Source organism: Temnothorax longispinosus, chromosome 11, assembly GCF_030848805.1.
Source record: "Temnothorax longispinosus isolate EJ_2023e chromosome 11, Tlon_JGU_v1, whole genome shotgun sequence".
Lineage (NCBI taxonomy): Eukaryota > Metazoa > Arthropoda > Insecta > Hymenoptera > Formicidae > Temnothorax > Temnothorax longispinosus.
Window position 1 is genome coordinate 2,196,505 of NC_092368.1, and position 26,893 is coordinate 2,223,397.

At 45.1% G+C, this 26,893-nt stretch overlaps 4 protein-coding genes across 4 annotated transcripts in view; 3 read left to right on the top strand and 1 right to left on the bottom strand.

The window, feature by feature from the left end:
* Positions 1–1,268, top strand: LOC139821308 (GEL complex subunit OPTI). The gene is made up of 4 exons (XM_071792270.1): positions 1–467; positions 576–679; positions 798–927; positions 1,024–1,268. Exons 1-4 carry the CDS (start codon positions 369–371, stop codon positions 1,063–1,065), a joined length of 375 nt encoding a protein of 124 aa, XP_071648371.1. The 5' UTR covers positions 1–368; the 3' UTR covers positions 1,066–1,268.
* On the bottom strand, positions 1,023–5,310 carry Prpk (TP53 regulating kinase). The gene is made up of 4 exons (XM_071792267.1): positions 5,152–5,310; positions 2,491–2,768; positions 2,121–2,393; positions 1,023–1,710 (listed from the first exon to the last, which is right to left on the bottom strand). The coding sequence occupies exons 2-4, from the start codon at positions 2,681–2,683 to the stop codon at positions 1,463–1,465; spliced, it is 714 nt and encodes a 237-aa protein (XP_071648368.1). The 5' UTR covers positions 2,684–2,768; positions 5,152–5,310; the 3' UTR covers positions 1,023–1,462.
* On the top strand, positions 2,775–10,177 carry LOC139821304 (uncharacterized). The gene is made up of 2 exons (XM_071792263.1): positions 2,775–3,693; positions 6,748–10,177. Exons 1-2 carry the CDS (start codon positions 3,543–3,545, stop codon positions 7,464–7,466), a joined length of 870 nt encoding a protein of 289 aa, XP_071648364.1. The 5' UTR covers positions 2,775–3,542; the 3' UTR covers positions 7,467–10,177.
* Nuf (rab11 family-interacting protein nuf) overlaps positions 9,013–26,893 on the top strand; it is a 22,472-nt gene continuing 4,591 nt past the window's right edge. The window contains exons 1-5 of the mRNA XM_071792252.1: positions 9,013–9,154; positions 16,100–16,660; positions 18,624–18,698; positions 19,594–19,632; positions 20,440–20,554. Coding sequence (XP_071648353.1) covers positions 16,239–16,660; positions 18,624–18,698; positions 19,594–19,632; positions 20,440–20,554 — 651 coding nt within the window. The 5' untranslated portion in view covers positions 9,013–9,154; positions 16,100–16,238. The remainder of the gene's footprint in view (positions 9,155–16,099; positions 16,661–18,623; positions 18,699–19,593; positions 19,633–20,439; positions 20,555–26,893) is intronic.

Consider the following 26,893-nt stretch of genomic DNA (forward strand, 5'->3'; position numbering starts at 1 on the left):
CGGGATCACATTCAGCACTCAAAAAAATTACAAAAAAAAACAATTACCCTCGTTCTTATGCTCGAAAAAATACTTTTTGTCGAACAGTGAAATCAGAGTGCTCTCTTTCTCTATCTTTCTCGCGCGCACTCGCTCGCCGTTGCCCCACCATTCGTTACTATAATTGGAGGCGACAAGAAAGGTGGGGTGTGGGGTCGGTGGGAGCACTGGGAGCAGGTGGAGGAGTGCGGAATACCCTCGCCTCGGGATAGCCGGATACACGTTGTAGCAGGCCAGGCTCCCCCCGCGCGCTGACGCGACGATGCTCGTGTAAATCGGCGTAGTTCGAGATCGAGATTCACGTAGTTGAGATCGCGAGCCTTCCGAGAATGTCGCGCACGAGGACGGAGAGGAACGGGAACGGGGCCAAGTGCGAGGTTAGCGTGTGGACACGTGCGATCACCGCCAACTCCGAGTGGCCGGACAAGGTAAACATAACCCTCGCGCGCCGCGGTGACCCGTGCCCGATAAGGGGATACAGGGAATAATCTCCCCGACCTGACGCCTCTACATTTTTTCCTCTTCCTTTGTCGCAGGAGGAATTTCTCGACGTGATATACTGGGCAAGACAGGCAATTGGTATTATCGTCGGTATAGGATGGGGCCTTATACCACTAAAAGGTTTTATAGCTCTGTTGTTGTAAGTAGAGACTCCAGTTGGGTTCCTTATCGTCGCCTTTTAACAATCAGCTTGTAGTAAATATCCCTTCAAATTGTAGATGTTACTCATGCGTGTCCTCACGACGTTTGTGTTTCAGATTTGTAGTAGTCAATGCGGGAATTACATATTTATACTTTAGCAGTTTCCAACAAATCGATGAGGAAGAGTATGGTGGTATGTGGGAGTTGACGAAAGAGGGATTCATGACCTCGTTCGCTGGTTTTCTGGTGAGCGCAGCAGAATCAATGTTTCTCTCAATGGATCTTTATTTCCTTTCTCTCTCTTTCGCTACTTTCATACTGTACTTTGTTATTTGTTAACAGGTGACCTGGATCATCATATATTCGGGATTGCATTTTGACTGATTTGTAAGACAACACCATGGATAAAGAGCAATAGCTTTTCCACGCGGATTCATCGCTGCTGCCAAATTTATTATACGTATGCAATAGTCATTCCCTCGCAATAGATATATCGTTGTATACTTGACTTCTCGTATACTGTTACATAATATTGTTACATACAAATATGATTTATCTGTATAAAGAAGACCTTCTTACCTTCTCAAGTTTTACGTATCTTAATTCTAACCACTCGAATGGCGATCAAACTTACACATATTTCGTTCTCGGTCACGTGTGTATCTATTTACAATTTCCATTTAATCATACGTACAAAACTCGGCGTCTCGTAATGCTATAAAAAATACATTTGTACGCTTCGTATCTTCTTTAGGACAGAATAATCTTCGTTTCCGCTGCTTTAGCCTACCATCAAGCGCTTACGTCCACGCTCTTGTACCTGCTTGTACCTAGCGAGCACTTGCTCGCATTGGTTCTTGTTCTGATAATGCTGTTGATAGTGATGAAAGATACGGGAGAACAACGTCGGCACCTCGGAATGCGCGCTGAGCAGCGATCGCTCGAGGACGTACAGATCGACGGCCTTGTCCTCCAGCGTGGAATCCACTCGGGCCAGTCCGAAGTCTATCATTACGAACTGTGTCTCAGCTGTTGAAGGAATAATGATATTAGGATCATTAGGAATGATATAGGCTGCGGTCCACTTGACGCTACAAATGCTTTGAAGCGTTCTTCTTCTCTTTCTTTCTTCATTGGAAGAAAGGAGAAGAGGAATGCTTCTTCTCTTTCTTTCTTCATTGGAAGAAAAAAGAAGAGGAATGCTTCGAAGCATTTGTAGCGTCAAGTGGACCGCAGCCATAGAGAGACAACGGAATATCTTTTGCAATAGATATAGAGGATACCATATTTTTACAATAAACGCTGAGCGACATCTCGTTTTAGACACATGTCGATAAATGTGATGAAATCTATTCGTTTATCACATACCCGCGAGATTCGACGCGACACTAGCGTTTATTACACACGACTAGAAACACTATCGCAAGAAGTTTTATTACCATCGGATTGGTCGTCGTAAGGTGGCTCGTTCGAGTCGTTCTTGACCAATATATTCGACGTGGTGAGATCACCATGAATAATGTTCCTCGAGTGCAGCCTACCTATCAGCGTCCCCAGCCCGCGTCCTATGAAATCTACCAGACGATCCGCGTCCGCCTTTCCCGAAATCTTTTTTTCTATGAACTCTTTCAGCACGGTGGCGTTCTCCACGTACTCCATATAGATACTACGTCGCTCCAAGTCCACCAGGTACAAGGCCGGCGTCGCTATTCCTTGGAAACGGAAAGGGGCTAGTTATTATATATGTTACGCGAATGAAATCGATGAACGCGAGTCCGTGTGTTCTTCCGACGCGTCGCGCGTTTTCACCTGCGGATTTCGCCCGGATAATGGCGCGAGCCTCGGCCCTGATGCGGTCCTTGGTGAGGCGAGCGTCCAGTTCCGGGTGGCGATAATTCTTTACAAATCTCTCCTTCATCAGGCACGCTTTTCCCAGGTAGAGCCCCTTGTAGAGACGCGCCTCCGCGCCTTGCGCTATCAACTCCGAGTCTTTCATTGTCATTTACTGGGGATGTCAGCTGCGTCGGTTAGCGAATATTGCGCCCGCAAATATCTCGCTCCTTTTCGCGCCGTCGCAACAACAGGCCCTAGACGACAGAAAACGAAAGGGCTTTGAGTTTGAGGGGAGAGATTTTGGGGTTCTTCCTCGCTCGCGCGCGAGCGAGGGGCGAGATCCTTCGTTACCGCGAGGGTTGCGGGCAACGTGCATGCGCATGTCCAATCAATTAGACGCGCAAAATATTGCATTCGCGCGTTGCATTCGCGAAGACGGATGCATACTTATCGCAATCTATACGCAACCGAGTATCTCCACGATAAAGCGATGCGCGAGTAAATGGCTCTCATCGGGGGGTCTTTAGCGAAGCGTATCCGGGAAATCAAATGCGTACATACAGACACTTGATCCCTGATTTGCGCTAGCACGCTTTTATTCCTGTTCGCATATAGACATAGGAAAAGATGAGGCGAATGAGATATTTGGTTTTTTAGCCGTGCCCATTCGCTTGCGCGAGGCGAGGCAAGAGCGAAACGTTAAGGGCGAGGCCGCGGGCGCGAAGGCGAAGGCGAGGGCGCGGGCGCGGGCGAGGACGAGGGCAGCGAGGAGGTAAGGTACTCGGGAGAGCGTGGCTGCTAGCGCTAGCGAGGCGAGACGAGGGCGAAACGCGAATCGATCGTCACCCGCCAGCGTCCTGCGCGCTAATCGCTATCCCGGCGCTAGTATTCGCCCGTACTTTGTTCTCGTCGGTCCGCCACTCGCCGCCGTTGCGCGGAGCTTTCCCCGATCGCGGGGGTGTGTTGGCGAGTTGGCGAGAAGAAGAGGAAGAAGCGGACGGCGACGACGACGACGAGGCGAAGGGAGCATGAGGGACGAGGTGAAGATGGACGCGAATCGGCTGATCGCCGAGGTCTACAAGCGGCCGGCGCTCTGGAACCAGAGGCACATCTCCTATCACAATCGCGAGGTGACCAACCGCGTCTGGATGGAGATCGCGGCGATATTCAATCTGCCCAGTACGTGTCGTATAAACAACCATCTCATCCCCCTTTCCCCCCCGGTGGTACCGCGGGGGACCGAGGTCCCGCGAAGTCGCACGCGAGCACCCGCGAGTCCCGCGACGCAACGCGCTGCCCAGGCGCCCCGCTGGTCCTTCGCCCATGCGTCGCCCACTCGCGCGACCGTTCCTCTTATATCCTCTCCTCCGGGCAAGGACGAGAGCGACTCGTGCGTCGCGACCGCGGCACCGCGACGAGGTCGGGAGGGACCGCTCGTCTCTCATCGATGACTCATGAGTTGAGACCTCGAGGCTGCCCATCCGAGTCGGTCATCTCCGGGAAACGTGACGTTTGAAGTCTCCTCAGTTTCGTTTTAAATGCTACACGAATGGTTCGCCCGTTCTCGACAAATGGATGACTTTTTTAATGCCCGCGAAAACGTCTATCTATAAGAAGGAGAAAGTGAGGATTCACCTTCGGCGTTTTTTGGTGGAATCCGTTTTTAAGATTGAATTTTTACGTCGAAGATCGAACACTTGAAAATATCGCTTTAACACTAAAACAACCAACTTTGTCAAAACGATTTCAAGTTTTGTTTTAAATTATAGAAATTATTAATTATAGGATTTATTTTTACTTTTATCGAGATAAAAAAATGATATATGTAGGTATACCAATTAGATTTCCATCAACTACCTCAATTTCAAAGTTCTGTATACAGGATGTCTACACAGAAAAAAAGTGTTAAATTAAAACTTATATATTCGTATATATGCAACAATTTATAGTTTTATAAGAATATAAAATTTTCATTTCAACTTTTTTTTTCTTGGTTTAACTATATAAAATACTTAATTTTCAAGCAAGTTTTCTCCATTTAACGCAATATAATCTCAAGATTTTCACGTTAAAACTAGAGATTTTTCATCCGGTCTACCTCGTCCGAATTCCAAAGAAATGAAACAAAAACCTCCTCGGAAAATCTGGGATTTCGACGCAAAAAATTTCGCACACATGCGTTCCGAGCGGCGCATTTTTCCTCAGCAATGTTTACGTTTGAAACTGACGTTCTCCGTTTCGAGATGAAATTATCGTTCTCTCCGGCCCTCGTCGGTCTACCTCGTCCGAATTCCAAAGAAATGAAACAAAAACCTCCTCCGAGAAATCCGGGATTTCGACGCAAAAAATTTCAAAACAAACCTGCAATTTATAAATGTCATTGCAGATACAGCGATATCAAATTTTATATTTGATTTTGCCAGTTTTTTTTTTTATTGTCCTTACTGTCTCATATCATTCTAAATACAAATAAAACAGTTTTTTGTCGCGCTAATATCAAGATATACCTATATCGTGCCGTTCGACGCGCGCGTCGCGCCCTAACCTCACTTCCTGCGCGAACTGGCGCGCGAAGGCGCGCCGCGAACGACGACGACTTCGCGTCGGTGCCGCGCTACACCGGCGGGGACACCTTACCTGCGGTATCCCGGCGCACGAAATCCCTTCGTCGCGCTCCCGATCGTAATCCCGATCGAACGCACGAGAGCCGCGAACGTACGCACGCACGAGCACGAGTCGCCCGTCCGAGGTCGCATGCGCGGAGATGCGTCGATGCGCGCGCGCGAATTGCAGTCGATATGCGGTCCCGTGTCCCGTTTCGTGTCGCTGCGTTATCGAATCCTCGACGACACGCGGCACCAGCAGGAGTACTGCAACCGCGCGATAAATATTTTCTCACGTAGAAACATATGTAGAAACACTGGCGCCGTTAACGGGGGGACGCGTCCCTTCAATATATACACACAGATCTATGATAAATTCAAGTAAATTAAAATACCCTAAACAAGTTAAACTTTAAACTGTATTTCTTTTATTTTTTATTAATGTATTTATTTTTTTTTGTTTCCAAAGTCCCCCCCTTCTCAAAAAATGTATGGCTATAATGCCGGGATTACGATGAATTTAACGTAACGGGACGCGACGGGACGCGAAGTAACGTAACCCTAAACACATTGTTTTTAATGCGTTACGTAAAGTCGATCGTAATCAGCCGCATATAAAAACAATGTGTTTAGGTTTTACGTTACTTCGCGTTCCGTCGCGTCTCGTTACGTTAAGTTTATCGTAATTCCGGCATAACGGCGCCAAATTTTATGGCTAATAAAGAAAGTACCCTAAACAAGTTAAACTTTAAATTGTATTTTTTTATTTTTTATTAATGTATTTATATATATTTTTATTTCCAAAGTCCCCCTCCCCCCAAATTTATGGCTAATAAAGTTAAAAATATGTCCATGTAAAAGTACATATTCCTTCGATCTTCTAGTTTGATTCTCGTAGATCTGTTGAGATTAGAACAATTTTGAAACGAAGAATGGGTATGTTCGCGACCCAATATAGGAGTGTCTTTACATACGCGTTACATACTAAACAAACTGTTGATTCAAGGCTGATAGATAACATTAAAACGAGCAGTTCTAGTATACAGAACTATTACAGAATGTCTCCGAACTGGCACAACTCGAAAGGAGGTCGATAGCGAAGCGAACGCAAACGTGGAATATATTTTTATTCCGCGTTTTTAACTTGTTTTCTCGCGAGAAATCCGGCCCCTTTTCGGTAGTACGTCTCGCCGATTTTAGAGACACTCTAGTAGGTAACTTCGACCATGCTCCGATTAATCTTTCAATAGCGATATCTTTCTCTTAACACGGATAGATTTATTAGTTTTTCATTGCATAACGCACAAGAAGAAAAATTAAATCAAGAAGAGTAAATTATATTGCTGTTTAATGTTAATTTCCATTAATGTGGATTAACTTTAATCTCGGTTCAACTTACTTTTCATCTTTTTCTAATTCTGAGAACCAGAAAAGGATAAAAAGTAAGTTAAACCGAGATTATAGTTAATCTATCATTGATGGAAATGGACGTGAGCAATCAAATACCGATTGAATTAATTAAACTTAATCGGAGTTCGGTCTCAGCTCTCTGTATTATTATGCAGCCAACAAATTGTCTCGAATCTCTCGCCTAGCTGCAACACGAAAGTCTCCACTTGTCTCTTTACAGAACCGATGCTGAAGGCGAAGTGGAAGGGCCTGCGGGACACGTTCCGCGCCGAGCTGAAGAAGGACCAGGTGTACCGCAAGAGCAAGTTCCACCGGAACCGGCCGGTATGGATCCACTTCAAGAGCCTGCAGTTCCTCAAGGAGCAGATGCTGCCGCGGCCGCCGATCTGGGAGCGCAGCATCCCGAAGACGGAGGACGAGCTGCAGCCGAGCGAGGGCGAGGGCGAGAACGGCGTGCCGACTTCCGGCTTCGACGGCGGCCTCGACCCGCGGGACGCGATCGCCGATCATTTGCTGTCGATGGCCGGCGACGGCCGTCATCATCACCATCACCACCATCATCATCATCAGCTCAAGCTGGACGGCGACGGCCGGCGCGGCACGGTCGACGTGAAACGCGAACCCGAGGAGAGCTTCGACAATCTCGACTTCCAGAACGTCACCGACAATCTCGCGGACAACGAGATGATGCTGCAGAACATCTCGCCGGAGCAGGTCCTGATGAGCGACAGCGACGCCGGCGTCGGCCTGACCGGCGTCGATCCCCTCGAGGCCGGCTGCCGCTTCGACGACAACTACTACTTCCTGATGAGCCTGCTGCCGCACATCCGCACCCTGCCGGCCGACCGCAGGATGCTGCTCAGGATGCAGATGCAGGAGCTCGTTTACAAGGAGGTCTACAAGAAGGACGCCGACGCCGAGCAGACGGCCAAGACTTAACTACCGTCGCCGTCGTCGTCGTGTTAAACCGGGACTCCCTGTTTTTTCGCTGTCGAAAACGAGAAATCACGCGAATTTTTCCGTTCGCGTCTATACGTCGAAGTAAATCGGCTTTTTCTCGCCGTCATTCGGTGTTCGTAATTCAGGGTGACTGCGCACGGAGGAAGCGGGAGCCTCGAAGGATTCGTAAGATCGTTCCTAGAGAGATAGAGTCCTCGTTTACGTGGATATGCAGAGTGCTTCAGAAATAAGTGATCAAATTTTAAGAGAAACTCACAATGAAGTCAAAACGACGTCAATATGTTAGCAAAATGACCTAAAAATCGTCATTTTGACTTTATTGTGACTTATTGCTGTTCTATCTGAGATCCTTGTGAGAGTAAGGATCGAAAAAAAAGAAGCAGCATTCCTAAAGTTTGGCCTGTTTCTGAAACGCTCTGTACAAATGAAAAGTCCATATTCCTCGAAGAGCGACCGCAGATCTTCAGAAGCTGGAACATTTTGTGATTTACTTATTTTTTTCCCACGCAACGCCGCCGTCGAAAATGGAAATCAAACTGTTGCAATGCAAATCCATGTGTTATTATTAGACGCATGTCTAATGTCCATTTCTACTAATGCAAATTGACTTTAACCTTGATTTAATTTACTTTTTATCTTTTTTTAGTTCTAAGAATTATAAAAATGACACATTTGATTGGAAGCTCTTTTCACATGTTTCTTGCGTGTTACATTACGCCGTTCAATCGTGTTAAATTAAAAGTTAATACTTAAAAAATAACACTTTGGATTTGCAGTGTCAATAAGTGACCTCTTCGCGTATTCATCGGAGTCTGGAGCCAGGTTGCGGGATAAGGTCGCATTCAAGGCTTTCGAAAAGAAAATAAGAAGGGGAAGCGCTCCTCCGTTTCTTTCGGGCGAAAGACTTTTGTAAAAGAATCGCTCCCGCCGCAAGTCCACGTCGGCACAATGCGCGAGTGCGCCTGCATAGGTCACCGGTGTACATACATATATATATACGCGCGATTCGACGTGCAGTTCTAGGTAGGTCATCAACCGGGTCGCCCCAGCGTTGAACGCTCGCGCTCAACGCGCGACTCCACCAGCGGCGCGGGCGACGCGGCGCGCCGCGCGGCGACACGGTTGAGCGACACTGGTGCTTTCTCGTACCTGGCGGATAATATACACGGCCGTGACGCACACCTGTGCGCGCCCTCCCGCAGTCGGTGCGCGTCCGTGCGACGTACCGGGTCGTGGTGTGGTGTGTGCTCGGCGAGCGCATGCGCCCTCGCCGTCGGCCGCGGCGGCTCCACGATCGAGGTCCCCCCCGACCGAGCTCTCGGCTCTCCGTCGACCGTCGCTTTCGCGCGACTCCGCGTCTCCGCGTCTCTCTCGGAGGCTCTCAGTTCGCCGCCGCGTCGCACACCGTTATCCCGGTTGTCGCGCGTCTACCTGCTATACCTGCCCGCTGGCTCTATCCTACGCGGGCTCCCGGCTGAACCACCCGCGTTTCTCTCTCGGAAGTCCCTCCCTCCCCCCGGTTTTCCGTCGTTTCCGTGCGCGAGCACAGGTGTCGGAGTCGCACCGGATACACACGGGATCTAAGATATAACACGTCGCCGATATACGCGGCCTGCCGCGATACCTGCCGCGCTTGCTGCTTGTCGCCGCACCACCGTCGACGCGAGGTGAGTCAAGTTCCAGGAATCTCCCAGGAATCTGGGGGGGATCTGCTCTCGGGGTACGCGGAACGACCCGCGCGAGTGGACCCGCCAAGTTCCGGAGAATCCTTCGGTGTCAACTCGGAGCTGACGGTCACAGGATGCCGATGTATCTTCATCGTTGAGTGTCAACGGGGGCCAAATTCGAGGTCCCGCTGACCCTAGCAGCACAATTTTATCGCAGCAATATATTGTATACATCCAATTTTTATGTCGAGCGTAGGCTAATTTCTCATAGCGGTCCAATATTGCGAAGGAGACGCTCTCTCCTTTGGAGCTAATATCGCCAGTGCACTCGCATTTTATTGGTAATCAACATTAATTTTGCACTGGGAAATATTGACCAAGACATTCCCAATATTCAGCCAACATGTTGTCGATGTTATTGTGCTACTAGGGGAAGAGAGGCTGTTCGCGTCTTTCGAGAAGCTTAATTCGGAATAAGAAGGAACATATTTCTATCCTCGATCTCTGTTCGGAGATTGCTTCCAAAGATGTCTTAATAATATTCTTGATTCGGCCCCGAGTTGACCGAAGAGCGCGACAGAATGTCTTATACGCGCCTGAAAAGCGAGCGAGTTGGAGCGGATTTCAATGATTCGTTTTCCTCTTTTGTTGACGTCGCGCGAGCGCGTGATCGGACGCGATTTTGGCCGTTCAACGCGCGCCGTTCCCGTAAATTCCACTGTACAGACCTTCGATCGTCCTCTCTCTCGTCTCGTGGCCCGGCATCAGTTTTTGTAACATACGTGTCCTAGCCCGAAGAATTGCGTTCATTTCCACGTGTGTGTATGTGTGTGTGTGTGCAATACGAGCGTGTCCAGTTTGGAAAAATAGAGCGCGTTTCGCTCGGTCTCTAGTCTCTAGCGTTTAATCCTTTTAGCGCATTTCTTGATTGTGAAACCGCCTGAGAAGTAAAGAAAGGAAAAGAACCGAATGTGTTAAAAAGATATTATTTTATTAAAATAAAGAGACTTTTTTATTACGTCACTTATTCATCCAATTTTATTGCGTCATTTCGCCGTTGTGGGCAGAAGTGTTCAATCGGACATTCACGCGAGGGTAAAATGGGTAATTTCTATACGCGTTTTAATGCCCATTTCTATACCAATGTATAATAGATTAACTTTAATCTCGGTTTAACCCACTTTTTATTTTTTTCTAACTTTCATGAGTTAACTCGCATTGGTAGAGAAATTCTTACACGTCACGATTTTTAGACGTCACGAGTGTGTGACAAAAAATTTACGAGGAACAAAGCGCCTCGTCTTACGATGAGTGCGAATAAAAACTGGTATTGCTAATCGGTAGAAAAACAAAAGCGAGTCGTAACAACTTCGGAAGTAACAACATATAAGTTCCAGTCTACAATAGGTGTTTTAAGCCCTAAGAAATTGACAAATCACACTCAATTATTCTCCTCAAATTTAACTGCGATTGAACAATTTCTTAGGGCTTAGGGCTTAAAACACCTATTGTAGACTGGGACTGAGAGTTCTTCGAGAACGATCGGTCGAAAGAAGGTTGAAAAAATGCTGGAGGATCGGTCGGTTCGTCGACGAGCGACTCGTTCCAGGTAAGGACGGTAAACAGGACGCGATATACGGGCAACAGGCGGGATCACGCGGATGCTGGCGATATCTGTGTGTCCATGCCGTTGGGAGAAACGAAGATTAGATATCGGAAACTCTCGCGCGCGTTAAATATATCCTCCCTCCGCTCCCGGCCGCGCTTTCGAGCTCGCTCTAAATAGGCGAACTGGAATCTCGGTCCGCCGCCGATTCGAAACGCATCTATATACGCATTCCGTTCCGAGTGACAAGTGCCTGGAGACCGTAAACGCCTGCTGGTAGTGCTGGTTCTGTCCTGTCCTGTCCTGTCCCGTCCTGTCCCGCGCGCGCTTAGTAAACAGCCCGAGCGTGACGCGTGATAGACGCGCGCGGCGACATTGCGAGGCGCGATCTCGACCAGGGACCGGTTGCTCTAACACTCTAACCTGTTGGTAAACTAACTAATAATTAAATCATGTTTTGTCTTTGTCTAATTTGAAGGAAAAACAAAGACATGTCTATGATTTAATCATTAGTTTGCCAACAGATTGGAACAACTGACCCTATAGGGCTGATGATTTGCTTCGATATTCGAACTTGGAAACTTCGACATTAAAGTCTTCGAAGGTCGAAGTTTCGAAACTTCGGAGCCTCGAAGAATCAAAATTGTACAATTATTAATTTAACCCTAGCTAGCCACATTTTATTTTCGAGTCCTTAATCCGCCACTGGACAGTCCGTGAGACCGCTCGACTTTGTACTTTGTCGCGTTGCCATTTTTATTCTAAATACAGACTCTGAATAAGATGTTTATGATAATATTAGGTCGAGAAGATTATTTGAATTTAAACTTAACTTATTGTAAGGAAATTAGAAAATTATATGAATATTATGTGAAAACTAGAAAACCGAAAAACGTTCAGTCCACTCCACTGGACCGGAGTGTGGCGAGCTAGGGTTAATATAATTGTATAAATAGTACCGCAATTAGGCACACATTTGTCATAAAATTATATGACAAAATTCGAATAAAATTCCCAACGTTACAATTATGTCGCAAATATATTTTTCGAAGCTATGAAAGAGTAACTGCCCTAATCTCGACCGCGTGTCCCGTACGTCACGCTGCGCGAAAAAGCGCGTTGCTAATCGCGAGCAAATCGACCGCCCGTAAAATCCAGTTAAAAAAAAGCGAACGCGCGCGATTATCGGTTCCTAGTCAGTAAGTAACTCGATATATTTATGTGGAGGTAAAACGTATGATACCGTATTACGGGCGGCGTTGATACGTTATGCACGAATCTCCTTGATCCGATTTCGATTTCCAGTCCGTTGTAACGTAAGAACTCGTTGCTGCGTTAATCCTTTTGCACCGCGACAGGCCTCGAACGGTTACTCGAAAGTCTCGAAACAATAGTTTTGCAACAACTGCAGGATTATCAGTCGATCTTCCCCGGTTATCCTCGTTCCTTCCTTCGATCGAGCGCCAACCAGCGTCCGCAATTGAGGACACCGCTTGGCCGACGTCGCGAATCGATCGATATTTATTAAAATAGCCTCGCATTTTATTCTCGTATTTGAACAAAGCATTCGGAGATTCTCGTTCTTTGGGAAATATACGCAATTTTTTTTTGTCAGAGGGAGAAAAGGAAAGAGGGAGAAATAATGTGACTTCTTATCTCCTTTAGGACATTTTGAGGTAATATTATAGTTTCTGGGACACACTGTTTAAATATTAAAGGATGAAATTTAAATCAATACTTTGAGTTAGATAACATTTTGTTATTTTTAACTGCCATGTGTGTCGAAATTAAATATTATTTTAACACAAAACAGTGTTATTTTAACTTCATTGGTTTAGTTAAATTAACGACATGTTGAGTAAGAGCAGTGGCGACCTACTCAATATGACTGTGACTTCTTACCCCGCTTTCGTTAGAATATTTTGAGATAATATTATAGAGTTTCTGGGACACACTGTTAAATATTAAAGGATGAAATTTAAATCAATACTTTGAGTTAGATAACATTTTGTTATTTTTAACTGCCATGTGTGTCGAAATTAAATATTATTTTAACACAAAACAGTGTTATTTTAACTTCATTGGTTTAGTTAAATTAACGACATGTTGAGTAAGAGCAGTGGCGACCTACTCAATATGACTGTGACTTCTTACCCCGCTTTCGTTAGAATATTTTGAGATAATATTATAGAGTTTCTGGGACACACTGTTAAATATTAAAGGATGAAATTTAAATCAATACTTTCAGTTAGATAACATTTTGTTATTGTTTACTATGTGTGTCAATATTAAATATTATTTTAACACAAAACAGTGTTATTTTAACTTTATTGATTTACTTAAATTAACGACATATTAAGTATAGGAGCAGTGGTGACTTATATATAGGAATGTTTAAAAATGACTTAAGTTGAGTATAATTTAACATTACTAATTTAACAATGTGCACATAGTCAAGTTCGAACTTATTGTTAGTCTCTCGATAGTTTTCTTTTTTTAGATGACACGCGTCGCTATGCTTTCCGTGATATCGATGAATACAGACGAGCTCTATAAAGAGCGACAGAAGGAGGAACATTTGCCAGTGCTTAACGGTTATCGTGTTAAGATAATACGATTATCGCACGTTAAAAGCTCTTTTGAACTTGACAGGCACACTTTTACGACGCACACGGCACATGGCATCGTGAGTCACGTGCGCGAACGGTACCGTTCGGCCGATCATTAAAACGATCTGCCGATGCCACTATGTCATACTGTACCGCTATGCCGGAACGTTGAAACTTGTGTTTTTAACGTTCCGCAGGCTGCTCCAGAACCGCGGTTTTAATGACAGCTTCTTTGGTGGAGTTACACTCAACTTTCCCTTAAACAGGATTTAAACAAAGACTGTTATTGTCTCGCTCTGCACTTTCTTTACTTTATATCTTTTAATTTTGTTTGACTTAGCATTAATATCTGACTTACAATGTTAACGCTGCCTTTGTTAAATCTGAAATAAGTTTTCGGAAGAATGAAGTCCCACTTCAAGCGAACATTTCAAAAAACATTTTGTCATTTAAATTCTCGCCGCAGGCTTAATTTTCTAAAAATATCTATTCTCTTATCACATAATTTAAGAACGAACGATAGCTTGTTATCTTGGGAAGAAAAATTCTTCAAGAAAGAATTTGTTATTAAATTTGATTCGTCAAAATTAACTGTAGAAGACCCTATATATATTCGATTTTTAATCACATTTATTGTCATTTTATTTGACAAAAATCTTTCTTTATGCTTTCGCATCGCTGCATGACTTCCCGATAGCGGTTTCGTCATATATAGTTGACTGCAGAACACCCTATACATTCGATCTTTAATCATGCACATCGTCATTTTATTTAGCGAAATCCTCTCTTTGTGCTTTCGCGTCGCTGATTCACCGACAACGGTTTTGCGTTAAACAGTAAGAAAGCGCTTTGTTTCTCCTAAGTTGACTAAACGTGTCTCAGACAAAAACAAACGGCGGTGCATCCGGATTTCTCAATAAGTCCGATAAGACGTATTTACTCGCCGCACAGTCTAAGGCGTCGCGAAGATTCAACGCGTGCGCCACGTAATCCCATCGTCCAAAATCCTTCGACATGCACGAAATCCTCGAACCTATCTTCGAAGCTTAAATGAAACCGCGAGTCACGCGGCTAGAGACGCGGGAGATGGAGATAAGGCTAAATAGTTCCCAACTACTGTATGTAACCACGTAGATATGGTAAATAATTCATCATAGACGAGTTTGTTCTCTCCTTCGACGATTCGTTCGCCACTCACTGTACCGTGACGGCCAGTTCTCACGCTTTTCTCCTACCCCGCGCCCCTCGCCGCGAATCCATACGTTTTAATAAACTGGGGAGATATCGCGAGATCTCTCGCCGTCGTTCCATACCTAGGCATGGCGATGTCTGTATTTACCTCATTAGCATAATGACCGCGAGCCGCTTACCAGTCGATGTCAGCAGGCGTTGCGCAAGAAAGAGGCGAAAGATCGGAAAGGCGGCCAGATTCCCCTTTGCATAAATCGACGAACCAGCGGCGGCGCGGCGCTTTGCATTTTCTGCAATCCACGCGGATTGTGTTAATTCGTGTTGAAATTTCTGGCACGTAGTTCGGAGAAATTTGATCATTTGAAAACAAAATAAAATGGGTTAATAAACCGATCTATGGTATTATAATTTAAATTATGGTTTAGTTAGGTATTACGATTTTTTTCACCTAGTTAACATCTCCATTTGATACGCACATTAATTTCTTCCTCCTGTTTGGAATTGGCCGTTTAAATTTCAGTTTTGGTTTTCAACAAAATTTTACATGGCAACTGTAGGATTAGCGGCGCAATTTTAAATTCCACGTCACGAGACTCACAAAAGTCAACTCATCTAAGAATATTGTTGTACTACTCATACAAAATTTGTAGTCATTGCAACAAATTTCAACTTGCGTTCGTACTCTACCAACTTTAATAACGACTTATTGTTTTAATTTCTGTTGTTCATGATTCATGTCATGCACTGACGATGACCTCATTACAGGCCGAAACGTTTGACGCATCTTTGAATACACATAACTGGCACTAATAACTAGCTTCATTAGCCCATTTTAGTTCCTCGATTTTTAATCTATCGTACCTTGAATCAATTTTTTTTTTTGGTAATTTGATTTCTCAGGTAATTATCCGAGTATAAAGCCTGGAAGGTGATTTCCGGGCTTCCGCATTATCTGGGATTTTCGTGTGAAATTAATTTCGCGACGTCATTCGGTTATTAACAGCGAGATTCGCTGAGAGATCTGTCGTTCGGTTCCACCTTGCGGGATTTATCTCGTTAACATATAATCGACGTTGGAGTTGTGGAATAAAATCGTACATGCTGCTTCTGTTGCACAATTTTGCCAGGAACTGACGTAACGCGATTAATACAATGAACGCAACGCGAAACGCAGCGATAAGACTCCAAACTCGGCGTCGAGAGTGCGCGCGCTTCTCTATCGCTGTTTCTTTTATCTCGAATAAAAGATAGCAGACGTTCTCTTCCTCAAGACCGATTTCAATCATATGTGAAAAGCGTCGCTCGTACATACATACAGGTTTACCTCGACCCCGACTTCTCGACGGAGAATGAGAGAGGAGAGGTTCTCGCGGGCAACGACTCGACTCGACTTACCTCTCTTTCTCTCTTTCTCCGTCTCTCTCTCTCCCTCTCTTTTTCTCTCCCTTTCTCTCTCGTCTGCCACACCGCTAGAGTTGCTCCCGAAGCGGACGCGCTCCTGGCATACCTCGGGTCTGACTCACGGACGTGGTGTTTCAGCAACGACGGGGGCAGGCGACAACGGGTTGGCGGTGCTGCCGGCGGATGAGAGCGTTCCTCCTCGGCGCGTTCACCACGTCGTCGTTGCGTCGCGCGGACACACCGGCGGCGCCGGGGCCCATCACCGTGGGGTCCAAGGATGGTGAGCTCCCGCACGCCGAGCGTGAACGTCACGTCCACCGTTAACGGTAGCGGCGTGGCCGACGGCCACGGCGCGGGGAACGCGTCGCGCGAGGACGAGGGCCGCGCGACGAACGGCGGCGTCGGCGTCGGGCCGCAGGAGTGGAGCCAGAGCGGGCCGCCCTCGCTCTCGATGTCGGTCGACCTGCACAATCTCGTCAGCTCGAATCTCACCGACTCGGGACGGTACTCGGCGAGCCCGGAGGACGACCGTCAGGCCAGGTCGGTAGGCAACGACGCCACGATCAAGATCGGCTGCCACGACGAGGAGGAGAGCTACGAGGGCTTCGGCTCCGTCGAGGGCGACTCGGTCGACGACGGACCGGAGTCTCCGGGCGGTAGCAGTTCCGCGCCCTCGCCCACCGGCACCAACTCGCACAGGTAAGCCCGGCGATGTCTTCATAGAAAAAAAGAATATACCTATTCTTGATTTGAAAATGTGTCTTTAATTTCAACGCGGAAGTCTCGAAATGAAAGCTTGCTTGAATGAAGTCATTTTATACGGTTCAACCGAGAAAGAGATTATCAAATAGATTATCAAATTCTTATAAGAAGATTGTAGATGTTGCGTATATACGAAACAATGAACGCATTAATTTGAGTGTTCATTTGTAGAAGATTGCCCTATGGGACGTACCGCGATTCAAGATTACTTTGCGGGATAAGTGACTTTCTTTTGTGCTCATTTCTTTGCACGGGAATATTTAATAGGATACAATCTATTTGACGTTTCGTCGTTAAGTAATTTCATGGCTGTTGCAAGTAATCGGCAGAGATAAGATCTGACGAGGTCTGCCGATTTAAATGAATCAATTGAACAGTAAAATAGAAATTTAGAAAAAATAAAGGACAAACGGTGCCACAAAACAGTTTTGTGGTAAATATATTAATTAAAGATTAATTAAGTTTAATTGTTTTGTATGCAAGATGTTTCTGATATAAGAATGTCTGATCAAGACTATTATAAGAATAATATACATTTTTTCGCGACATCATCATACATTGAAGAAATAGGATATGCGTTTGATTCGAATTTATATTGCGATAGCAACTAGAGTGTGATTAACGCGTGCATTGTGGTTTTTATTTTTATCTTTCTTTACCGGTTTTTTATGTGTTGAAGATGGTCTGATGACCGAAACATTTGTTAAAGTTTTAATTTAATTAAAGATTACGATTTGAACATCTTGTGACTCTGTGTGTCCTCTTTTTTTATTTATTAATATTATAAGAGAATTATTTTATCAAATTTATAATCTAAAACGAGAGATTTCTTCTGAAACTTTGGTCTTCTTGCGAAATTTTTCTCGATTTCAAGTCAATCGCGTTTTATAACAATTAATTTGAAACGTCGGAAATCGAGTCGCGCAATCGCATGCACTCGAGCATCGTATAACATTCGGAATCGCTTGACAATTCTAATCTAGGCAAGAAGCGAGCAAAAGCGAACTGGGCCTTCCATTATGTCAATTGCTTCCTGCCGTTATTCGCTCGATACGTAACATCAGGTCGCGGGAATGTAGCGGGTTATTTCCGAAGCTGCAATATATATACGGCGTAAAAAACGTTAAAATGCGGTATAATCTGAAGTATGCCTATGCATTTTTACGCTGGATGAGTTTACGTAAGAGCTACGCTGCATACAATGTCTATCACCTTGGAACAATATACCGACTGACTTGCCATTTGCATGCGCAAGTCACACGAGTTACATAATAAATGGAAATGTATATTTTTAAAAGTCGCTCTGCGGTACTCGCGCCAAAGTATTCTCGATAGTGACGTGATTTCCTGTTAAGTCATGTACCGTTTAATCTGTGGTAAACTTTTCTCGCGTAAAACCCAATGCATTAACGCGCGACCTTTAACATAAAGTGCGAAATTTATTTTTGATTCATGTGTACGTTTTGTGTCATTTTAAAATACGTCAAAGGAGAATAATTGCATAAGGAAGAAGAAACTGCTTATTATGCAATTAAAATACGAGACAAAGAGGTATTCGTTCATAAAGAATCGGGCTTGTTCCCAGTATGTTTGCGCAGTCACGTGCAAAGATTAACGCATTCAATGGAAAATTTTAAAAGTTCCAATAAATTATTTCAATGTGTTCTCAGAAGAATTTTAGGCTTAATAAAAATCTCAACAACGATTTAACTGAACCATAATACGGATAAAATATTTTACATATTTATTCTTAGCGTCTCATATGCCGATTACCAAAATCATTCACGCGTGAAATGAATTCCTCTTTGAATCGCGAGCTCGTTTATACCGCGGGAAAATTTCTGCCGACTCTGCAGAACCAGAAACAGACTGGCAATCATTGTGCTTTCTGACTTTGTAGAAATCCGAGAAGTCCGAACTCCACCGTTGGAAGGCATTCCTGGTTACGTACGTCGCTGCGGAGAACGCCCCCCTGGTAAGGAGAGAACCCTGTTGACGAGCGTTGCGTTCCGCCTGCGTTGCACGCATGCAGGTACATACGTACGCGCGCGTACATAATTTCGCGTCCAAGAGAATTTCCGCCGTTTCGCTCGTAAGAAGCGCGACGGCGGCAGCGACCGACGGCGAGACAATGACGATTCCGCCGCGGCGTGCGAAACGAACCTCGTGGGAAAGCGACTGACTGGCGATGTTAAATAACGTCGTTAATGCAACGACCGAGATAAGGAACCTGTTAAATTTCTTGAGAAGCGCCCGCGTATCTCCGGCCATCCATCTATCTACGCGGAATGACGGAAACGAGCTCGTACGGAACACGTCGTTACCCAAACAATCGCTTCCTGCTCTCTCGTCGCTTGTTAATCGCGAAGTCTCGAGAAATACTGAAGCAGGAGAGGAACGGTTTCAATTATTACTTTCGACAAATTATTACTAACAGTCGAAATATGTTGATTTTTGGTTTGCGTAATCTTAAATCTGCTCGAAACACCGGAACGCATAAGACGTTGAGTCATAGAGAAGGAGAGAGACTGATTTTCTGGTAATAGAAAGAATACAAAAATCGAGATTTGTAAACGTTCATACATACTTATATACATACCTAGAATTTATATGTCGTATAATTAGACGCAGCAAGTAAATTGCTATTTAGCACTGACGATTATGTGCCTATATATATATATTTGTCGCAATTGCACACTCGTGGCCGTGACACTTGGCTTATGATCAAAACTATAACGTTTGACCGTGAAATTTGGCACCGCGTGATCAACGTCAGTAGGAACGCAATTCTCGCTCGAATGAGTAATCCATAAATAAAGATCCTAATAAAACGTAGAGTAAGGAAAATATTGTTGCGTTTATGCTTGCAGTTCGGGCAGAAAGAGACTCAGCACCAACGCTTTAGCGAGGTAAGAAAACACATACTATGTTTTGTCAATATACCTGAGTTATCGGTTTTCCTATCGACTGGCGTTTTCTACGCTCGTTCGGAACGTGCGTCTCCTTTCCGCTAAAACTCTCGCGCTTTTTTTTCTCTCAATTTACCCACGCGCGCAAGAGGAAATGAATATCTCGGACAAAAGAGTTTGCCGGCCGTAGGATGATGCGTCTGCATCAAGGCTAATAATTCCCGAAGTCACTCCTTTCACGGAACTCGAATCGGCGGACTTTCTAAAGCGTGTGGGCGTGCTCTTCTGTTACGTTACTCATGTTCCATATCCGCGATTTACCTCAATATTTACGTTTCCTTCCACGCTACCGTCGTTACCTTCCAATTACGTGTCTTATCCGTTCGCCAAAACGGGGAGAGGAGGGGACACTCGACGCTGACGTGTATGACCATCGAAGAGAAAAACGTTATCGTCGCTTTAAAAAAGTGTCGCAATTGAAAAAGAATCTTTTTTTATATATTAATAGAAAACTTATTTTTTAATATCTTCCTAATTGGCTGAACTTTCACAACCTATCTTTTAATTAAGAGAACTTTCACAAGTTATATTCACGCGCTCAATAATCGCTCGTAATTACTTGTTTTTTTTTTTAAGTAGAGATATCTTTCTATATTTTTATCATACATAATTTTTTAAATAACTTTCTGATATCGTGTGTAGATGCAATATTAACAGTTTCCTATAAGAATAATTTCGAAAAATTTTGTTTCAATAAGTCAGTGATTTTTTTCGTGGAATACTAAAAGAATTTTCCGATGTTTACAGCCAGCTTTATCGCAGTGGCAGCTTCAACAGCTCGGGAATGGGCTCAAATTATGATCCTGCAGACGATGTGTACAGCGACGTATCTTTGGAGGACGTCATGGATCTCAGCCACAAAGTGAGTAAGAATTGCGATTTTTACGTTAAGTTTTTCCTGGTGGAAAAATGTCTCGGAATAAAATTTTCAGATTTTTCTCACCAACATATCTTTGTAGAAATCTGAATAAATGTGAGAAAATCTGTGTAATATATCAGAAATTTTCTTACATGTGAATACTGAAATATTCCGAAAATTCTCGCCAAATTATTTCTGAAAGTATCTGAGAAATTTTATATATTTTTTCAGAATTTTTTATAAGTCTCAATTCTTACCAAATTTTTGAGAAAATATTGAGAAATTTTTTCACCGGGGTTTTATTTATCCTTAAATCAGAAACTCACTCGTGCAATGAATTTCCGCCTTTCCATTTTTCGTCACTTCAGGCCGTAAATCATTGCCACTTGAAATAGCGAAAAGAGCGATGCGACGCGAACGGAGCCGCAGCGCGAGCGCGGAAACCCGCTCGTCAATTTTCGAGCGGAGGAACCGCCAGTTCCTCGCTTAACCCGATTTGGAAAGTCATCCGCGGACAAAATTATCGTGCAAATCATCCCGAGGATGCGAAGTGTCCTCCCAAGTCCCGCAAGGTCCTAGGATCGTTGCCAATGTGCGCGTCGCGTTCTCGGCAAACCTACGGCGGCGCGCATCGAGATCCCGACAGGGACCATCCGCATCCGACGGCACAGCCTCCCCATCCCGTCCCCTATCCGTACTATCCTCCACCCCCTTACCCACGTTGCCCCCCGTACGATCCGTACGCGGCGTACCATTATCCGGGCTCGTTTTATCCGACGGCCTACTGCGCCCAGCACGACGTTATCAGGGAAGAGCCCGCGGTTTGGTCCTGGCCCACTGTCGCTCTCCTCATCCTCCTCGCGATCGGCTCGCTCGTGATCGTTTACCGTAGCATCTCTCGTGAAACTCGCCGGAAGATCGTCGCTTGGCTGCGCTCGCTCAGGTTTGCGCCACAGGTAATCCTCGCCTGTCGATTTTATTTCGCAGCTCCGTGGTCTCGCGGAATTAATTCTATCTCGGATCGGAAGACACGCTATCGCGGATTTAACACCGCTCTCACAGCCGATCTTGACTTAATTATCTCTACGTAACTGTTCCATCTGCTATTCGAGCAACGACAGGGGCGGATATCGGCTTCTCGTTATCTGGAATCAATTAAAGCTGTACAGATTCATCATATGAATCCTATGCAACTTCTAAAAAACAGACAATTATTTCCAAATAACGTAACTTCGCTGGTGACGTATGAAAAAGCTGACTTGTTTCGATAATATGAGAATGAATCACGAACTCTCTAGTTTGTGACATCATTGTCCAGCGATCGCAGTGACGAGTCCAGGAATTTTAAGTTTCACTGATAATTATAATCTTTACGATAATACGAATCCGCCCCTGTAAACGAGAAAAAAAGGAACCGAAACAATCTCGCTAACGCTTTTACCGATCCAAGAGACCACTCAACGGAGAGATAGGGACGCACAGTGAACTATTATAGTTCACTGGGGACGCAGATAACGTAACGCCGTACATGTATACCTTTCTCGCCCTTATTGCACAGGGCTATAATCGCGGGGACTGAGTCCCCCTCTCCCCCACGTAAAGACAGACATCGATTCCTTGATCGAGGAACCTGCCCTGATTCTGTCCGTCTTTCTCGGCTCGTGCAGACCGCGAGGACGACGGGAACGACGCTGGGCGCGGCGCAGAATTGTCCCGCGGAATTTCTCCGGCTCACCGAGCGGAACGGAGATCACGGTCTTTCCCGCGAGGGTCGTGGGCAATCCTCTTCGTTGACGGACACGGTAACGTTCGTGAATCCCGTCTACGAGGACGACGATCGTGACGAGAGCGAGAACGAGGAGAGCAAGAACGTGCGGAGCGAGATCGCGGGAGATACCGAGAGATATCGGTCGGTCCATCGGTATTTCCATTTCGAGAAGTGAATAGTTTCGAGAAGTTCGCCAGTATAACGAGGGACCGAGAGAGCAAAGTAAGAATCTCAAGTAAGAAACTAGTTGAGATTAGAAGAGACGAGGAGAGAACGAGGAGAGACGCGTGATTGAATGAACATTGAGCCGCCAACGAGGACAAGTAATAATTGCTTTCTAGTAAAAATTTCTATTTTCTTTGGGTGAGATTATTGAATCGATGCAATTTCGGTGAGTTAAGTTTATAATTGGATCCTAAAGCCCAGCATACATATTAGTGAATGATTAGATAAGTAATCAAAGGATTAAATGAGGAAAAGCGTAATTAAAACACAAAGGCATAATATGTTTTTAATGTCTTCTTTACATTAAACTTGATAAAGAATTACTTTAATATTCGTAGTAATTATAATAAACTTTTTATATATAACACAATAGAGATGAAATGAGGCAAACAACGATATAAATTTCAAAAAGCTAAGCAAAAGTTAAAGAAAATTAATGAAAAATATACATCAATTAAAATGGAAGCGAGTCAGGGGCTTATGTTTAATCGTTAGGCTTGCGTCATCGCGAATAAACGGCAGCGGCAATTTTTCCGCGCGATCCGCGATCTCACCGAAATTATACCGATTCCGATATCCGATGTGCCAATTCCCGACTGATTCCGGGAATCACGATGTACAGCTCTGTTACACGCGAAGCCTCATATATATTCCGCAGATAATTTCGTGCGAGCAGAACGTGTGCCTATCGCGTCGGACGTACGTACGTACATAGAATGGCGACGTTGTCGCGATGGGTCGTCAATTAAATTGGCAAGTTCGCGTGTGCATGTGCACCACGTGAAACGGATTGATCGTGGCGAGAGATACGCGCCCGCCCGAGTAATTTACGTGCGACCCGCAGGACGAGGCTCGACCTGGTTTAAAGCGGCTATGTCGCCGGGCCCGGCGGAATTCCGGCGCGTGGAAACGTGAGGCCTCCCCCTCGTTCGACGGTGTTCGACTGCAGAGATCGCGAACTTCTCCGCTTCGACGTTGTGACAAATAACTTTGCGTATAACGGAAGGAAATAATGGCCCGTCCGGCGCGAGCCGCAGGTCTGCTCGCGTGGGTGGGCTGGCCCTTCGTGAGCTTCCTGCTGATCGCAGGGTGGATCGCTTATCTGGTGTACAAGGTGTTCGAGAGGTGGACGACACCGGCAACGAGGTGACCCCGCGAACTACGGGGATCCCGTGTCCGCGGAAAGAAATAACTCGCGGCTCGAATACAATTCGAAAAATTCACCGAACGAATCAGGCTGACTCGGGAAAAAGATATGATACAGTTAATAAAAATCGGAAGACGCGTTAAATAGTAAGTTGTAACTGTTATGAGACAAATTTCAATTAGAAATTATGATAGTATTAATCCTTTTCAGCCCTATGTTGAGAGTTCGACTCGACATAGCTTGTCGCATGATTCTTCAAGCACTCGAATCTACGAGCAATTATAATTAATTGGCAAATTATACTTCGGGAATTTCCATAAACTTCTCCGGATAATAAAAATTCTTTCATTCATTCATTTGACTCGCTGATTAGATGAAACTGAGGACGAGACACTCGATCTGCGCTCATTCGCGAGAAATAAAATTTTTGGACCGTGAAAGGATCACTGTTAAATATTAAAAGATTTAAATCAATATCGAGTTACATAACATTTTGTTATTTTTAACCACCGAGTGTGTCGAAACGTATTATTTTAACACAAAAGTATTATTTCAACTCTGTTGGTTTAGTGAAATTTACATTGTTTTAGTTAAATTAACAACATATTAGGTAGGAGCAATGGCGACTTATAGGAATGGTTAAAAATTACTCAAATTAACTGAAATTAAGCATTACGAATTTAACAGTGATTACTACTAGATCGGCTATTTAACGCCTGGAGGTGGCGGATGACGACACCCCCAACAGGCGCGCGCCCTTCGCACGTGTCCACACGTGCGTGTGTGTGCGCGCGCGCGTGCGTGACCGTGTTTCTCACATTAAATGCAGGATGGAACGCAGGCGGCTGCGTTCCATCGTCCATCGCCGTGTAACTTAGACGTGTAACGCGCTCGCGCGCTGACACACATCGCGCGGTGATGCAACAGACAGCGGGACGGGTTTATCGTTGTCTCGCGAGCGCGCGTTTTAGTCCGGGGAAAACGTCTCTCCATCGTCCATGTACGATCGCGCGGAACGCGAATCGGAATCGCATGCACGCCCGGTGCGTTTAGGGGCGTGTATTTTTTTCTTTTTATCTACGAGCGCGCTTATCGGGGTGATACCGTTCCCGCTTCATGAATGCGACGAGTCCAACTGAGGTACCATGCCGCGGCGCGATACGTGTGACAGAAGATACTCTGTGAAAAAGGAAGGAATTAAAAAATCTAGTAAGCAAACTAGGCCGTAATATGACAACACATTGACAGCAGATTTATTCAGATATTGCAAAAGTATATACTCGGTATCATCGCATTAAACTCCGTGCTTTTGTCGACAGAGCGGACAGAGTCGATGTAATCTGATAGCAGAACTGCAAGTTTTATCGATAGAGTGTCAGTGGAAATATAACAGAGTCTGCTGGCAGAATGTGATGACAGATTAACTGCAGAAACCGAGCAACATCTGTCATTCGGTATTCCGTAAACATTTAAATTGAATGATTTACGAAACGGTAGATTCTGCTCAGTCTCTGCAGTCAATCTGTCATTATAGCGCACTCTGTTATATTTTCACTGACATATATAAATACAGATAAAATGCGCGACAGACACTTTCAAAATCTGGTCTCAACAGATTTGGCTATCCGGGATTTAAATGATTACGAAACGGCAGGATTCTGCTCATTGTCAGTCTCTGCAATCGAAATCTGCCATTATATTCTGTTAGTAGATTCTATTACATTTCTGTTGGCATTCTATTGACAAAACTTGCAGTGGACACTTTCAAAATCTTGTCTCGGCAAACTTGGCTATCCGGGGAGTTGTTTGAAAGCTGCACAGAAAAAAAGAAGTGTCAATCAAAGCTTGCATACTCAAATTAATTAATTCACTGTTTGGTATATATGCAACCATCTATAATCATCTTATAGGAATTTGATAATCTTATAAATTTTAATATCACATTATTTTTTCTTGATTAAACTGTATAAAATGACTTTATTCAATCAAGTTTCCTTCGTTCAACGCAATATAATCTTATTTCAAGATTTCCATGTCGAAACTAAAGATACTTTCAAATCAAGAACATTCCTTTTTTTCTGCGTGTTTAAGCACGTTCAATGTCGCACTGTTTTTGCGCGGCTCTCTGTTCAAGCGATATACCGTATACCGCCGATAGTACACGCAATCCAATAAAACTACTCTACACATATAAAGTACATATGTAACGTGTCGATCAATATTATGAAATATTTAATGATAATGCTATACTCGAAATGTTGAGCGGTCCGAATGGAAAGTTCCATCGGTGTATCACACGGCAAAAAAAAAGGAAGAAGAAAAGAACGCTCTCGATAATTGCAAATTGTGTAAATTGCAAACAATGCGGAACGTCCATCGAGCTCGAAGTCTACTCTATCGAGCGGCCGCGTGACGATTATCGCGTTTCCATCATCGCGAATAGGTATCTTCGCGCGGCGTCGGAAAGTAATATAGGTACATCCAGCATCGATCTCCGTCCCCGACGGGAACGTGTGCCGCGTCGGCAACTCTTTCCCGACGGGCTAGGTCGCGTTCGACTTAACACCGGGCGGTCTGCCTGCCAAGAGCTGGATGGAGTTAGTCAGCACGCGGTATACCGGAGCGCACAAATAGCCTCGGCGACTACTGACTACTCCCCAGACTGTTCGCTCGAAGTGGGCGATCAGATAGAGACAGCGAGAAAGAAAGAGAGAGAAAGAGACAGAGAGAGAGAGAGAGAGAGAGAGAGAGAGAGAGAGAGAGAGAGAGAGAGAGAGAAAGAGAGAAAAACGTGCGAACGAATAGGGGACTCGGAGTATATTCCTGGCACGTAGAGTCTCGCCTAGGACGCGGTGGATAAGTGCGCGTGACTCCGCGCGCGGAAGGAAGCCCCGGGGAGCGCGCATTCTCGATGCGTGTTAGCGCGGCGCGGCCGCACGTCGCGAGGACGCGGGCGACGGCGACGACGAGGGCGACGGCGGCGCGGGCGGCGGCGGTGACGACCGACGACGACGGCGACGAAACGAAGGAGGAGCAGCAGCCGCTCGCGCGCTGGGATGACGAAGTGTGTGTGTGCGGGCGCGCTCTTGCGACACAGGCGATGACGTGACGCGATAAACACGACGAGCGCGACCGGGAGGGCCTACGCGAGAACCCGCGCGACGCGACGCGATGGAGCTCGACTTTTGCGAGGAGACGATCG

Coding starts and splice junctions, on each gene's coding strand:
- LOC139821308 (XM_071792270.1), top strand. CDS start 369: ATGTCGCGCACGAGGACGGAGAGGAACGGGAACGGGGCCAAGTGCGAG. Junction 468..575: donor ACTCCGAGTGGCCGGACAAG/GTAAACATAACC, acceptor CCTTTGTCGCAG/GAGGAATTTCTCGACGTGAT. Junction 928..1,023: donor CCTCGTTCGCTGGTTTTCTG/GTGAGCGCAGCA, acceptor ATTTGTTAACAG/GTGACCTGGATCATCATATA.
- Prpk (XM_071792267.1), bottom strand. CDS start 2,683: ATGACAATGAAAGACTCGGAGTTGATAGCGCAAGGCGCGGAGGCGCGT. Junction 2,394..2,490: donor TATCCGGGCGAAATCCGCAG/GTGAAAACGCGC, acceptor TCCGTTTCCAAG/GAATAGCGACGCCGGCCTTG. Junction 1,711..2,120: donor TTACGACGACCAATCCGATG/GTAATAAAACTT, acceptor TTCCTTCAACAG/CTGAGACACAGTTCGTAATG.
- LOC139821304 (XM_071792263.1), top strand. CDS start 3,543: ATGAGGGACGAGGTGAAGATGGACGCGAATCGGCTGATCGCCGAGGTC. Junction 3,694..6,747: donor GGCGATATTCAATCTGCCCA/GTACGTGTCGTA, acceptor GTCTCTTTACAG/AACCGATGCTGAAGGCGAAG.